The sequence below is a fragment of the Mesitornis unicolor genome, unplaced genomic scaffold (assembly GCF_000695765.1).
Source record: "Mesitornis unicolor isolate BGI_N332 unplaced genomic scaffold, ASM69576v1 scaffold45326, whole genome shotgun sequence".
Classification (NCBI taxonomy): Eukaryota; Metazoa; Chordata; class Aves; order Mesitornithiformes; family Mesitornithidae; genus Mesitornis; species Mesitornis unicolor.
This window is the reverse complement of record NW_010192497.1, coordinates 514-16938: the sequence shown is the minus strand read 5'-3', so window position 1 is coordinate 16938 and position 16425 is coordinate 514. Positions and strand designations below refer to the sequence as shown.

General features: G+C 35.9%; 1 protein-coding gene across 1 annotated transcript; it reads right to left on the bottom strand.

The window, feature by feature from the left end:
• Positions 1-2795: 2795 nt before the first annotated feature.
• On the bottom strand, positions 2796-16198 carry LOC104533324 (kinesin-like protein KIF27; the record flags this gene model as incomplete). The annotated part of the gene is made up of 14 exons (XM_010187112.1): positions 2796-3259; positions 3742-3906; positions 4370-4568; positions 5826-6032; positions 6810-7025; positions 7650-7826; positions 8867-8974; positions 9311-9508; positions 10342-10547; positions 11586-11741; positions 12293-12426; positions 12815-12990; positions 13540-13746; positions 16055-16198. Coding segments are annotated over 14 exons (2757 nt in total), but the record flags the coding sequence as incomplete, so codon positions are not given.
• Between the last annotated feature and the right edge of the window lie 227 nt (positions 16199-16425).

The window sequence follows — 16425 nt, the reverse complement described above, 5'->3', positions numbered from 1 at the left end:
CGGGGCTGCCCGAAACCTCGGCGTCCCCATGAGCGGGGCTGTCATGCGGCTGTCGGTGCGCGGCCGACAAGTGGCAACCTTAAGATCTGTGGGATTGAAAAGTGTTTTGCTAGGATAAGAAGTCCTGCAGCACACACATACACGGCTGGGATTTCAATGCGTGCTAAATCTCACCTTTTAGTAAGAACAAAACTCTGTTTCACTATAGTTGTGGTAAAACTCCCATGAAGTCAGATTTGCTTCTCAAAGGTGGTGCAATTAATATTTACACAGATTTGAGAACTTTTGCAAACTGCTTGCATGGAGTAACTTTGCCATCAATGTGTAGTATTAAGCAAAGATCGATGGAAAGGGCAAGAGGCTCTTCTGGAAATTCAGCCAGGAATGTTCAGATAATTATAACAGAACTCCTAAGTTAGTTCACAGTTACCAGGTAGACAGCAGAACAGATTATGTGCATGGCTGGTTTTTTTGTAGTTGGTTTAGCAGGACATATCAGAAGAAGTAGCAGCTAATAAATGAAATAATGGTATGGTGGATCACTGCAAATTCGCTCCACAGACTGTTTTTACCCCCATATTGCATGTCAGCTAAATGTTAGTGAAGGTCATAAATGCTAGTGCATATCCGCAAAGAAGTAAAACAAATAAATAATAAAAGTCTATAAGATAAAGTCTTGCTTTTAATTGGCAGAAATCAGAGGAGCTAAATACTGTCTGAAAGAGATGAAACCATATTGTTAGCTGTACTAGAGGTACACTGTTGTGTTTTTTTTTCTCTTCCTTACATGACTGTCTTACTGGCTTCTCTCATTGCTTTGCTTATGTTAGGTCTTTCTCCTGGTCAACAATTATTCCACTTCTCCAAAGACCAGAAGTGTGTCTGATGTATTCAGCTACCTCAGCATCAGGTGACACTGAAGTTGTGATCTGAAATGTGTGTGTGTGACATACAGAACCTAATGTTTGAATGACTGCTTAATCTGTAGTGTCACAGCTACAGAAACCTCCAGAGCACCAGCTGATATCTAGTGACTGAGTTGTACTTTCCAATGTTTTCCTATATTCCTTGCTTATTTTGCATCCATTAAGAACAGTTTTTCATTTGTGGAAGCTTCAAAAGAAGAGGAGACAATGTTTATAGAGCAGGTATATGATATGATAATACGTAATATTATTTTAAGAAGAATTGCCTTCAACAATTCTGTCACTTAATACACAGATGTAGTAAATAAGTACACATTGCAAACTATTTACTTGTTTCTGTTGTTTTTTTACTAGAAACAATAACTGAATGATATATACAGTAATATTAACATTACTTAAGGCTCAAGACTTCCATGACAGTAAAAACAATCAAGCCTAATCCAAAAACAATCAAGACCCCAATCCTTATCTCACAATACAGCTGAACAACAGCTAATAATTAGGTATAATTGTAAAAGATACAATCATTTGACATGTTAAGTGGTTTATTTATCTGATGAGAATGAAATATTTTGCAGTCTACTCAGAAAATTTTAAAATGTGCCACAAGAATCCATTTATCATGCTGCAGTAGCATCTTCATAAAGTGGACAGATTTGAACTGTGCTTGCAGCATGGAAAAACACAGTTCTCATACCTATAGCCACACCTGCTATACACAAGACTTTCCCTAGAAAGCAGCAGAAAGCAAAAATTCTTTTCCTAAGAACATCTGATAGTCTAAGACAGCATTTTCAAACATGACTGGCTGAAGTCCACCACTAAAATAAAACTACCCTTCAGTACTGTCACAAAAAAATAAAAAGTGGAGGAGAGAGTTACGGTTAGAAGGGTTAGTCTCATCTACACGTGGACATTCTGATCTCTGCCTCCAAGTCTCTGCAGCTATTAAGAGTGTGCTTCTCAGTGACCACTCTCCTCTTACAAAAAATTTGCTTTTCATCCTGAATGCATTACCAACAACAGTACAGCAGTAAACTGAAGGATATGCTGCTTGATCTAAAGCAGGTATGAAATGCAGAATAATAATCTCTTTGTGAAAGCACATAAGTAATTAGTACAAATAAAATAATATGTTGGTTCATCTGGCTTACCTAGAGGATGCTAAATTTGGTCCTCTTAGTAATACAGAAATAAATACCACACTTTGAGTTGCCAAGTGCAATTCTTTAAAAGCCCAACAAAAAACCCAAAGTGAAATAAGCAATTCTCTTAATTTCAGAAATAAGCCATAAAGAAGAAAGAAAGAAAATTACTTTTATGGTCCTTTTCAGGAATAAATCTATCTTTAGGTACCAATTTTGATCTCAAACATAGCTCATATAAAATGTTTTTATATAAAAAGAGTACAGAAGCCAGCCATTATCCATACTAGGTGACAATATAGTAACTAAATTTTCTAGCTCTGTATCCAAATAAATTAGTTTGTTATAGTTACTGACCCAAGAAGGTGAAGTACAATATTGTACTAGAAAACCTAAGTTATGCAACTGCATGCACTTCACAGTGCAGTTTTTGATAAACAATTTTTTTTAAAGTTACTGCAAAAAAACCCCAAACCAATATAAATAAGTTTTTCAATGTTAAAAGGCCTTTGAAGTAAAGTTCTTGGATACTGTGTTAATTGAAATCAATCTCAGATTTTCTGAAACTGTGTGAGCATAAGACCTAATGACTTGATAGTGAGCAGTAGGAACTAAAGCACACACACTCATTTATTCATGGTTGATTCTTAACAAGACCTTGAACAAAGAAATCTAATACAGTTTCTTCAGTAGCAACAGCTATGAAAAATGCAATTAAGAGGAACTATGTCTTATTGACACTAGACTTTTTGTCCATTTCGATGGAATCTGGAGCAACAGAACTGACACCAACTCCAAGGCTTGAGCGTCTCAAAGATAATTCAGAGGGAGGAATATAACGTAGCTTTCGGCGAGATAGTTTTACTGGAATTACTCCTTGGAACAGTGCTATGGTTTCTCTTCTCTGGATGACAGAAGGTAGCTGAGGAGGAGATTTTAAAGGCTGAGCTTCATCTGTTCCTGTTTTGTCATCACGAATGCTCAAAAAACATTCTCTGTTGCACCCAAATTCTGAAGCATCTTCTCCAAGCTTGCATGAATTCTGCTGTGCTCTAAAAATACTTGTTCTATCTGTTTCTTTTGTTTTCCCTGACCAACTATTGGTTTCGGGGTTAAGCGTCGACTTGGATTCTTCAGAAGCAACTTCTGCTTCATCTTGACTGGATGTCTTATCACCAACACTGTTATCTAAAACGAAATTTATCAGGACATAAATAGCTAAAAGTTGCAACTCTTCTGAGTGACTGCCATCAAAAATATTAGTCAATATGGTTTGTCAGCATCAGTAATTTGTAGTGTGAATGTGGTAAAAAATTACCAGCTGGGAGCAGCCTAACTAAAAGCATGGCATATGACAAAGCTATTAGTTACAACATCATTCAGAACCTTTCAGATAGTAAAATTCCCTTTTCTTAACCACAACAGTTTGAAGTTGTAGCTAATGAAATTATGTTAGAATCCAGACAATAAACAATTTAAACTCTGGTATACCACTGCTACAACTTAAAACTGTCTCTTCTTTGAAACTGGGGGACAGGTATAATATATTCCTGGAGAACAGTTAGTTCAGTAAAAATATTTTTATGTCTATCTGATATATCTCTGTGTGTTCACCATCTTCAAATGGTTTATTGACAATTGAGTAAGTGCTTTTAAGATAACATACTTACATTTAGTGGATGCCAGTAATTGATAGGGTGACTCTCCAAAGAGGCCCTTCAATTTCTTCTTCAGCTCTCTGCTGGTTTTCTTATAGAAAAATAAGTCTTTTTCCAGTTGCTGGACTTTTACTTCATACTGTTTCAAGGTTTCTGCAATACCTTCAACGTCTTGTTCTAGGGCAAGTAAAACTAGTTTAAGATCGTATATCTCTGTGCCAAAAATCAAGATGTCATGGTAGACAGAGTATGTCCTGTATCTTGCTATTGCTTTGCTTGCAGTGTGTACATTTTAACTAGTATTACACAGTATCAAAAAGGCAGTGCCAATGCCACTTCAGTTTCAATAGTAGTATTTAGTAGATCGGGATCAGCGGGACCCATACCTTTCAACTTTCCAATATCAGCAAATTCAATATGAAAATACAGCAATTCTGATACTGCTTTCAAAAATGTTCAATTTTCTGTCCTTAGAGACTCTATGTGTCTGTTCCCTACCATCTTATACAACATCAGAATTAGTGACAGCCAAAATGCATCTCTGAACCTTTTTCTTTTTTTTTTTCAATTGGAATATGGTATCTCTCAGTGACTGAAGATAATACTTGTTGTACAATTCCCCTCCCCAAGAAGCAAATACCTTTGAAATGATGCAGTATTAACTGTACTTTTTTCTCATGTTCTTTATGTTGCAGGGTCAGCTGCCTGTCACACTGCAACTTGATATGTTCAAGTGCAGATTCTAATTGACGTATTACGCTTTCCTGGTCTCTGAACTTCATTTCCTGTTCTTCCATCTGCAGTTGTAATTTATGTTCAGACTCACGTAGGCCAACAATCTAAGTAAGAAATACAGTTCTTTTGATTTATCAAACCATTTTAAGAAAAGCTTTTACCCATCTTAATAGATTAAAGCATACAAAAGCAATGGTCTCTACAAGCCATAAGCTTATATTGGAAACAGAGTTGCCTGCTGCTACATGTTCACACTTTAGAAATGAGCTCTGTTCATTTTGATCACATGGACTAGTGATATTTTTAATACTTTTTGGGAATTTAAACTGAAATAACTGTGTTTTTCTAATTCTGGAAAACTTCCAACTTGTAACCCACAGACAACTTGTTCACAAAATCACCCAAGGTTTGCCCAAGGCCACAAAAACACAACATGTCCTAATGCATTTAATTTTTATGTTTCCAGATGTCAGTATGATTCCTCAGTATGTGGCTGTACACACTCCAGGCAGTGTACACAGAAATATTCAGAGAAGAGCCACAAGGATGGTGAGGGGTCTGGAGAACAAGCCTTATGAGGAGCAGCTAAGGGAACTGGGGTTGTTTAGCCTGGAGAAGAGAAGGCTGAGGGGAGACCTCATCACCACCTACAACTACCTAAAGGGAGGTTGTAGAGAGGTGGGTGCTGGTCTCTTCTCCCAGATGATGGAGGATAGAACAAGGGGTAACGGCACCAAGCTGTGTCAAGGGAGGTTCAGGCTAGAGATAAGGAGGAAGTTCTTTACTGAGAGGGTTGTCAGAGGCTGGAACAGGCTGCCCAGGGAGGTGGTGGAGTCACCATCCCTGGATGTATTTAAAGAGTGGGTAGACGAGGTACTTAAGGATGTGGTTTAGGGGGTAGACAGGAGCGGTTGGACATGATGATCTCGGAGGTCTTTTCCAACCGAGCGATTCTGTGATTCTATGATTTTATACTGGATTTAGAAAAAAAATTAGGAATACTAGCCTGACCTTTATGAAGCCTGCAGTTGGGAAGAATTTCAATACAACACCACTATTTAAATATGTTACTGCTCCAAAAGCTTGCAACACAGAGCACTGGAAAGGAGCAAGGAAATGTCCAGATTTGCAGCACCTTTTAAGCTAATGACTCCAAAACAAAATATACAAAGTTAACACAAAAGTATCCTATTTAGGTGAATGTAAAAATTAAAAATAACTCGATTAATAGCAGATCTGTATAACCTGAAAAGATTTTCACCAGAAGCTTGTTAAATTTATTTTTATTTCTTGACACCATTTCATTATCTAGATTAGCAAGAGAAAATAGGATAAAATATTATTCATGGGCCAAAACAAACCTTGTTGAAATACTTGAAGAGAATAGCTCTGAGCTCAGCAGCAGACAGGGAAACTAGTTTTCCTATTACGTTATTCTCACTCTGTGAAAGAATCTGAGAAGCTGATCTAAGCAAGTGCTGGCGATTCTGAATACTTTCATTCTTGTAATCAATAGCAGCCTCCAGGGCTTCAATTCCTTCTTCCAGCTGGAAAAGGACATGTTCTTCCTACAGAGAAAAACATGAGCAAGATCTTTAAAAAAAGAGGTGTAGAATTAATCTTTCTATACATAATAAATCTTTAACTTCATTCTCAAGAGTGAAACTGAACTTAAGGGCAAGACAAACTGGTAGTAGTAATGAGAATGGAACAAGAAAAGTAACAGGTAGAGTACGAATCTGGAACACTTGTCTTTTTCTGCCATAGTACCCCTTCCATGATAGAAAGGTTAATCAAATAGTTAATCACAAAAACCAGAAGTTTTCCTTGCTATCCATCTCTCATCCTCTCCACAGTTTGACTTCTGCTATTATGTTTTTGGTTGGTCTAGTTTTCTGTTTGATTAGTGAATGAAAGAGCTTAGTGACCATAACTTATACAAGAAAGTGGCAGAAATGCATAACCTGAAGCACTGCATAAGATTTTGAGGAGTGACGCAAGTAGGGTTCTTTCTGGCATATTGTCACCTCAGCCATATGCCCATACTGCTTGTCAAGATGTAAAAATAATCTGTGCATTTTATATGAATTTATTCTATCTTCAATGTAATTATACTGATCAACTCAAGTGTGGACCATCCAGGTAATATGATTTATTTTCACTGTAAAAATATGGAGGCCTTCAGGCAAAGTTTGCTTTTTCACAAAATTGTATGAAAAAAATCAAGGGGCCTCACTGTGCCAGTACATTGCCTTGTTCTATGTCCTGAAATTAAAATACAGAACGCTTTATTATACAACACTACTGCCTAAACACTTTTTTTAATTTCAGAGGTGCTTACTTACCTCAGTTGACAACACTTTACCATCTTTCAGTTTCTCATCCACACTATTTCTTCTTCTGAGCAGTTGATCCCTTTCCCTCTGGAGAACCTGAATTTTTTCCAAAATATGTGTCTTATCTTCAGTGGTGCTGCCCTGAAGCTGCATATCTTTATCACACAGTTCCTGATCCAGCATACTTAAGCGAGTAGACAATTTCATACTATCTTTGTTTAAAGCCTAAAAAAAACCACAATAGCCATAGATATAAGACTAAGGTACTCCTTCCAGTAAGAAAAATCTAGGTGAGACTGTTACATTCTGCAGTGAAAGACTTGCCTGCTTCTTGCAGTGGGATTCCATTTATTTTGAGGAGACAGCTACAATAAAATTTACTATTTACTCAAAAGATGCATTTTTCTACATACTAAAAATTAAAGGGACTAGTCATTATAAGTCACAATACTTCAATTTCTACGCACTTTTGCTACAAAAATAAATAATGCAAAATGTTTCCCTTTCATGTTCTCTAGATTGCAAAAAGACTGAGTCATTTTTAGATGTCATTTAATGCTCTGCAATAACAGAACTCCAAAATTGGGATTACTTATTTATTTATTTATTTATTTCAGATTTTGGGGAGGAAAAGTGAAAAAAGTGATTATTCTGTGATATTTGGGTTTGAAATGTTGATTTGCTCAATCCTTACAGTAACTTCAGAGCAGTGGTAGACACAAAGGTCACATGGCCTGAGCCTCTTCTGCTACCCTTCTGCCTCCTCTGCCCCCCTTCTGCCTCCTCTGCCCTTAAGTCTTTCAGTCAGCACCGTGACTGTGGTGAGTTTAATGTTTTTTCTTAAATCACCTGGCTTGATCTCAGTTTCTTGACTTCCAGGTGGCTTTTCTCTTGCAATAATGCTTCTTTTTTGGCTACAATGGCTTCTCTTTTCTTTAAATCTTCTTCTAGTTCTACTAACTGTTGGTGCTGTTGGAGAATTCTTTCCATTTCTTCATCCAGCCATTTCTTTTGCTCTTCTAATCTCTAAAGTTTAAGTAGAGAGCCAGAAAGCATTAACCAGGACTCTTTAGGTCAGCATTTTAAGATTACGTTTTTTCTTTTTTAGAATAACTGATAAAACTGTAGAATTTGACATTTCTAATGTTAACATTAATTCTGCAACAGAATCTTGACTCCAAATAATACAGAAATTGGACAGACTTTAAACAAGGCTCAGCAGTGTTACACTGCTACATCTTGTATAAACAAATTTATATCAGATGCCTTTAATGAAATGTATTCTTGTTCTAAGAACAGTTATATAAATAGATGTACTCTGTATAACTACAGCAACTCGATTTGGAAGATACCACAAGAATTCAGTGAGCCCATCCTCATTGCATTACAGTTTCCTAAGACCAGCTATTTGTTGAAAAACATTAAGTGACAAGAAATTACGATGTTGAAAGAAAGAAAGGCAGTAAATGATACTTCTGATCCTGCTGGCATACTCCATTATAAATCTATTCTGAAGCCATAGTTTATCAGTGAATATATTACTGGTAAGGCTAAAAAGTTGCCTTGATTTAACTTTGTAACACTTCTTTTCACCTTTAAAAAAATAATGAAACTTTCATGTTCCAATGTCCACATCTGAAATAATGGTGGCACTGCTGCATAGGACACCTGCCTTTCTAACTCTGTTAGGAACAACCAAAACTATGGACTTCTGTCATTTATGTCAGAGGTGAAAACAAAAAAGCTAACAAACCACAAAAAGTTTATAACAGAGCTCATGAGGATCACCCTAAAACCTACCAGACAACCAACCTGTTGGAATTCTCAGGTCTCTGAATCAGCATCTTTCACAAATCATAGGGGAAAAAAAAAAGACATTAGAGCCTTTCCTTTCCTTCATTCAAATATAGTGCAAGAGCTGTTAGACTATACTCCCAGTTTTTGCTATAGCAAAAAAGAAGACAAAACTGTGATGAAATACTCTTCTTCAAAGCACTTTACAAAGATGGGGATGAAGAAAGAAATTTATTTTCAGAACCCACACAGATTCACAATAGATAAGCTACCCGTAGCTTCTGTGAAGTATCCAGTGAGTTACATTTCTTCTTTTTAAATGCAGCAATCTCTTTATCCTTAAGGATCTTCTGTTGTTGCTCCATCTGTAGTTGAAGTTCCTATAAACAAACAAACTGCTTCAGTCTGTTTTTAAAATGCATTTAATGTCAGAGTCCACACAAGTATATAATCCAAAATACTAACCCTAAATTTACATGTAAAAGTGCGATTCAGAGCTAGACATCATGTAATAAAATAAAAGAAAAAGCTGAGGAGAAAGGCAAACTTAAGATTTCTGTGGAAATATTTATAGACAATTTCTTCAGTACATCTGTCAATAAAGTAATTATTTAAAACTACGGAAAGCCTGGCAGTATAGTTTGTTGTCTGTGGGGAAGCAGAGGCAAAATTGGCTCATCTCATTCATTGCCATAAAGAAACAGGAAGAATCCTACTTTAATTTGTTGCTGGTCCCGCTGAATCTCTGCTTCCAGTTGCTGCTTTTTTTTGCTCTCCACACACAGTCTCTTCTGTAGTTGGGTCTGCTGATGTTTCATCTGAGCCACGTTCTGCTCAAGTTCTGTTGCTTGTCTCTCACTTTGGTTAGATAATGAAGCCAGACTCTTAGTGTCTTGCTGTTTCTTCTGTAAGGCCTAAATGTTCATGGCAAATTTCAGCTTAATAACAGGAAAAAACTAAAGTATGACTCAACTTCATCCTTTATTTCTCTGAATTATTAGAGTCAGCAAGACTTACTAACTTATGCTCAAACAATCACTCATTATTTCTGTGGTTTCTGAGCCATCTGGTAAAGTCGGCACAGGCAGAATTAATCTCAAGCAACATTGCAAGGTAAAGATACAGTTCTTGGCAATATAATAAAAGTAGTAAAATCTAATAGAAATTACAGCTCTGGAAAATGTGCAGAGGCAAAATGCTGCCAGCATGCTTGTCCTGAGCTCAAGCGAATACACCAGCTACCTCTTTCTGTATATTGCTTGTCTGACCCACCATTAAAGGACCAAGAGGCACAGGGCACCTAAGCTGGCCCTACAAAGTATTTAAACTTAGGTATAGTAGAACTTAGAAGTTAAATAAACAAATATGACTGTATTTGGCCTGGTCTTACTTAGAGCTGGAATTTATATAGTATTTTCATAAAACATAAATTTTATTTATGGTAGGTAATAAACTTGTAATAGTCCTTCTGTGTAGATTCTTTTATGGTACTACTACTATGATAAGCATCTCTTATCAACCACTTCTTTCTTGGTTTCTTATCTATCAAGAAAATACTGTATGTATCTAACCACATATATGTTAAATAGCACTCTGAGTACAATAGTATTAAGTTTCTCATTAGCTACTTCAATCCAACCAGCTTCCAACGTGCAAAACCTGTCAGAGTTTTACTAACAGAGTGTTAAGGTTTAAATGTGATAGTGAAACAGAGATATGCGAATCTTAATGGTCAGATCAGAAATACCTGCACTTTCAACTTAGCTGCATCAATCTTCTTCCGGAACTCTTTTTGTAACTTGGCTTTCTCAGGAACGTCTCGCATCTCTTTACTCTCCAGCTCCTGAAGCCGCTTTTGTGTTTCAGCCAGTTCCATTTTGGCCTGCTCAGATTCTTGCTCCAGTTTACTTATCTTCAAAGAATATTGCCTGCTTACAGTCTGAGCATCCCTACCTTAAAGACACCATATTCAAACAGCTTTAAAACAGCAGGATAATCAGTTCAAATGTAATACTTAATTCTGTAGTTGAATCATTACTTACTTCATTCTGGCTAAACCAGTAATTTCTGAGACATTTTTGAACCCTAAAGGAACATACAGTTCCTTTCTAACTTTGAAACAGAGATAAAGGAAGGAGTCTTAAATCTGAATTTTTCATGAGTCAACTGAAGTCACCAAATAAAGTGCCATCTGAGTGCCAATAAAGTTAAATTCTTCTGCCTTCTGTAGTTTTTGCCAAAATGGCTCTCCTGTGTTTCATAAATTTTGCTTTTTCCAGAAGAATATGGTGTTTATTTTACTCAACTTTCAGCTTAATAATCAGTAAACAACTTTGGATTGTGTTTCTGCTCCCTGACTTGGCTTGTCTGGGTGATCTTCCCCAAAGTACTACTTTTTGAGACACAGAATTTTTCTCAGTGCCAAAAGATAAACTCAAGAGAAGGTATGCACAGGAGAAGAGTGTGATTGAAGGAGCTGAGCACAGAGATCCTTATTGTCATCATAAGGCTAGTTTCTCGCAGGCATATATATACCAGGACAGATGTCTAAGGGATGTAGGCTAACAGGGACACTGACCTTTTCCCTCATCCACTTCTGACTCCTGCTTCTCTACTGCAGTGCTGGGAATGTTTACATTCCCAGCACAGTGATGTGTCTTCTCTCCTATCCCAGACACCATGTGCCAAATACATGTCCACGAAGAGATCAGTAGCACTGAGCATACATGAAAAATTACATTATTGGTGGATAAAAGCAATAATCAACAAAAGGTGAAAAATATTTAACAAATACAAGTCCATATCATGACAGAGTAGGCTGCAATCAAAATTTACAGTAATTAATGAAAGTTATGAATCTTAAAGTTATTAGAAGCATTCTCGCATAAGATAATTACATAAAAACTAAGACATGCAAGACTTCAGAAGTTTTGTGCATTTTTTTTTGTTTCTTAACTTCTTATTCTAATTGTCCCTACAGTAGCCAGTTACCTGTTCTTAGTAATTCCTTAATAAGTTCCTCTTTCATTTTGATATTAAGTGCAAGTTCTCTCATTTTTTGCATAGCATCAGTGAGTCTCAACTCTGAATTCTTTAACTTCTGCATGTTAAAAACATGGCTTTTCTGGAGGCTGTCAATCTCTTCACCTTGAAAGAAAACAAAGCAATATGGAGATAAAAAATCTGGAATACACTCTGTATCCAAGAGCTAGTGCTCTGGAACATTGTATTTGTGGAGTTCTTCCACGTGAAGTAAAAGAATCAAAAGGAGAGAATAGCATAAAGAGCCTTTTCCCTGCCATGTGTCTAAACAGGAAAAAAAGAGATGGTATGCACTAGCATTTCAATAGCCAAAATGGGAAGAAAAATATTCCTGAAACCAAATCAGTGCATCTCTGATAAGACAATAGCATCTATTTTCTTTCACTGAAGCAGTACTTAAGATTTATATCAATAGTTTTTTTGATGTGAGAAGTGCTTTCTGGTTAATAAGTATTACTTAACAATTAAGGTCATTGACATCAGTTTCAGAAAGGGGAAGAAGAAGAGAATTCTGAAAGCCTACATTGAACTATAATCCCAAAAAGTATTTGTATCAAATACACATATTTTGCTAGGGAAAATAATTAAATGTTCTAAAGACATTCTTGCATATTCTGATATTGTAATAAGATTTGCTCTCATGACTTCCATTTTACCTGTGGTTGTGTCAGTCTGTAGTGCAGATTTGCTGGATAAACCAGACTTGTCTACTTGTTGATTCATTTCACTTAGATCAGGAAGAAAGCACAGAGAAGCCTGTTTTCGTGTCCATGTTCGGTTTATGGAATGCCTAAGGAAGGTTGAAAAACCTGCTACATTACAAACATGCAGGGTTTTTTTCCTTTACCTTCATGCAAAGTACATGATCTTAACAGAGAAGAATCCCAAACTCACATAAGCATTCATAACTTAATCTATTCATAACATTCATAACATAAGCTATTTCCCACCCCTCCACTTCCCTGATAGATTCTGGCATGAAAATAAGGATTATGCAATCTTTATTAAATAAAAAACTTCTGTTTATTAAACTTTTTTGTGGTAATATGCCCAGTTAGTCCCCTAAGTTTATCATAAGTAGCATCACAAATGGTCTCATATTATGGCAGGATTAGGCAGTAATACTACCTTTGCTATCATTGGTCTGCAACAAAAATTAAAGAATAAGAAAAAATTACTTAAATGAAGTTTTCTTTTTGCTGCCTGTATTTTCTTCCTCTTCATCACTCAGATCAGATAAGTGGCAGTGAAGGACTTTATCCTGATCTTCTATGTTGCTTAGTATCATCTGGCTGCGAGCATGGAATTCTGCCATTATCCGGGCCAGCGAGAAGGCAGCGGCGCTTGTATGCACCTGTCAAAAAGCACACAAAAAAATGATGGGTAAAGCCAATTGCAACAATTTAGCAATTCTCTACTGACATTTCAAAAAATACTTCAATTTAAAAGTCTGTCATCACTTGAGCTTGTAAGCAAAATTACAGAGGTTTTCTGTAATAACTCTGAATGCCATTGTAACAAAAGGTTTTGCAAAAGCTCAGAGCACTTGTTCCCAATGTCAAAGAGGGCACTGTTAGCAACTCATTATCCAACATATTCAATATAGTGGTAAGAATAATAATTCATTTTTGATAACGCTTAATATTTGAACCCTCAAAAACCCCAGGAAAACAACAGAAAATAATGCAGCTTTAGCACTTGTAAGTGATAAATTTAAGCCTGAACATTTTAGACAATTGTGGCATAGCATATGTCACAAAACATTAAGAAGTAATTTCTCAGAGTCTTCAATAGCAAGCTAAACAACATCTGAGAAAGCCACCATAATTTGTCATGTCAAGTCTAACAATTGAACTATAGCCATTACAAAGTAAATTTTGGGTAACATTTGGGTAGACCTTACCTTTCGGGTCTCCGTCCCGGAAGGTGGGTGAAGGGAGTGTAGCAGACTCTTTGTGAGTGGGACACTGTATGGCCTCCTTGCAGATGCCACAGCAGCTGGCCCATCTCGACAAGCACTTGAGAAGTCCAAAGTTTTAACATCTGTAAATGTCTCTAATTTTTCTTTTAGCTGATCAATCAGCATTTGCTGTTCCACTATTTTATCATTCTCATGGGGAAAAAGAACAAAGTAAAACTTTGCTGATCATGAGCTCTATATCATATTACCATTTGTAAATTCCTTACAAAGGTCATGAATCTTCTAAATTACTCACTGTCCTTAAATTTTTCTGCAGTGTACATGCATAGTCTGCAACAAACTGAAAATTGTATGACATTTCATCAATCTAACACACATATCAACTCCAATAAATTTTAGACATAGTTGACCAGAAAGTCCTATCCCAGGTAAGTTATGGTAGCTTTTCTAGGCATCTAGTGAGAGGTAGATGACATCCTTACCAGCCTATGCTTGCTTTATATGTATGTTTATGGAGAAATACAATGGGAAGTCAACAAAAATGTTAAAATGAAACACATGGTCTGAGTCTAATTAATTAAACATGTATACAGGCTTCCTGTTCCTCTTTGAGCAGTTCCACTTTAAAAATTATTTGTATTAATAAACATAAACATGTACATGATCTCAGGATCCCTGTACAGTTTACTTCTTTTTCTTCTGTCTAGCTTCAACTTTGTTGGTAACAGTAGTCTGGAGAACTTACTTATCTGTTTCTTCTACAGCAGCCTCTGTAAATTGTTCAAAACTACTTATTTTACCAAAACTGATTAATTCATAAGGCCAAGATTATATTCATTTTCCACTCCCTCTTATTCCTTTTAATTCTTTTCAAAGTACCTTTAAAATCTGGCCTAGTAACAACAAGAAAGTTGAAGCATAGCCAGTGATAGTAAACCGAAAGTATTCAGTGAAAGGTATTTTGCATTCTCCTACTTTGAGCAATACATTTTTAGTCATTTTTTATACTTGTTTTCTTAAACTGTAAGTTCCTTCCAAACACACATAGACAATGGCTTGCAAATCGACGTTTTGTTGGAATACAATGCATGATATTCCTGCTTTTCTATTTCATAGGAAATAGAACATGTATATATGAATAATATATATGTTATTATTTGGAAGCAGTAAAGGCCAACTCATCCACCTTGAAGCTATTATTTAACCCTTTTAAGACTCTTGGTCCCTCATATCATTATACATACAACCCTACAGTGCAACACCTGTTACATAAATACATATGCTATCTAATACCTCCTGCTTCTAAAGTTCTTATTTAATCACGTATCATTAAATTACACATTCCTATGAATGTAACTTACAATATTTGACAGAAGCGTTTGCTTTTCATTATTCTACCTGTTTTACATGTTATTAAACAAAAGTGTCAGTTTAGTGGATTAAGTACCAAAATTGGTGCCTGAGAGCCCTCAAGCTTCTCTCCTGTCTCTGCTACTGAAGTAATAATGATTTTTTACCTACATTGTGACTGCTTCTGTTCATTACCTCTGCCTTTTATCCTTCAGAATGTATATAAGCATTATCTCAGTGTAATAAGTTCACACTATGCTGTGCAGGTTAAAAAAAAATAAAAAAAGTCAATCTAGCCAAAGGTGACAGAAAATAAAGAAAGTGACAGAAGGAAGAAAAAGGTGATCACTCATATACTTACTTTTCATTCATTGACTCTCCTCAAGCCATCAGCAAAGAAAAGGAAAAGGAGAAAAAGTAGAATAAGGAGAAATGTACTAGCTAGCCATGCTTATGCTTTTCTTTTTTAAAAGGTCAGATAATCATTTATCTATCATCCACATGACAGGCAACACCAGGAGAATATTAACTCTTCTATTTAGGGAATCTTAGATCTTGAAATGTTACATATTTACTACCTATCATAATTTCATTAGTAAGCACAATATCTAGAGAAGGAAGGAGGCAAGCAGTGTTTCCACTGTGTCACTCAGATTTCTCTAATAGTAAATGCTTAGAAAATTAGGATGAAAAACTGTCTTACAAAGTCAAAAGAGAACAATACTCTAATTCTTAATAAAGCTATAACAAAATACATTTCTATACAACCTTTCAATAAAAGCATTCTTTAGGATCTTTATAGTCTTTTTTAGATTCTAAAGATTCTTTAAAGCCCTTTCAAATCCTAATTCATTAATTGTCTGGAAACTACTTAGCAATAATACACATCTAGGGATAGGGGTGTGTGTTATGCTTTAGGAAGCATTGAGAGGGTGAATGAATCAACTCATGTTATACAGAAAGGCTAGTTGATGATCTCAGCTCATTAAGTGATACAGCTCTAATTCAAACAAAACACCCATAAGTTTGAGAGGTGGTTATGTTCAAAAAAAGTGCTGAGAGACCTGTCTTGAAATAATGATTGCATTCATACAGCAGAAGGATGGTTCAATACAGACATATGTAATGCTTGCCAGAGAAAAAATACCTGTAATCTATGTGCTTCTTCAGCCTCCTTTAAAGATTCCAGTTGTTCTTCATTTTCCTGTAGTAAAGTCTTTATCTGATTCTGCAGTAGGTGCAGTTCATGATTCTTCTGGCTAAATACTTCTTCATTCATGACTAGAGCCTGCTAGAAAATAAAATAAAAGTTCAGCTTGGGAAAAGGGGACATTATTATTCTTAAAGTTGGAAAATGAAAAATAAAAACCTCTCACACCTCATTTGTTGTTAAAAGATGTGATCTAAACTGCAAAGTTTTGAAGTATGTACGGCAAATTGTCTAAGTGGTTATATGTAGTTTCTACCATTTTTTTCTTCACTTCTAGTTCATCTATTGATTTTCTTCTAACATTATTC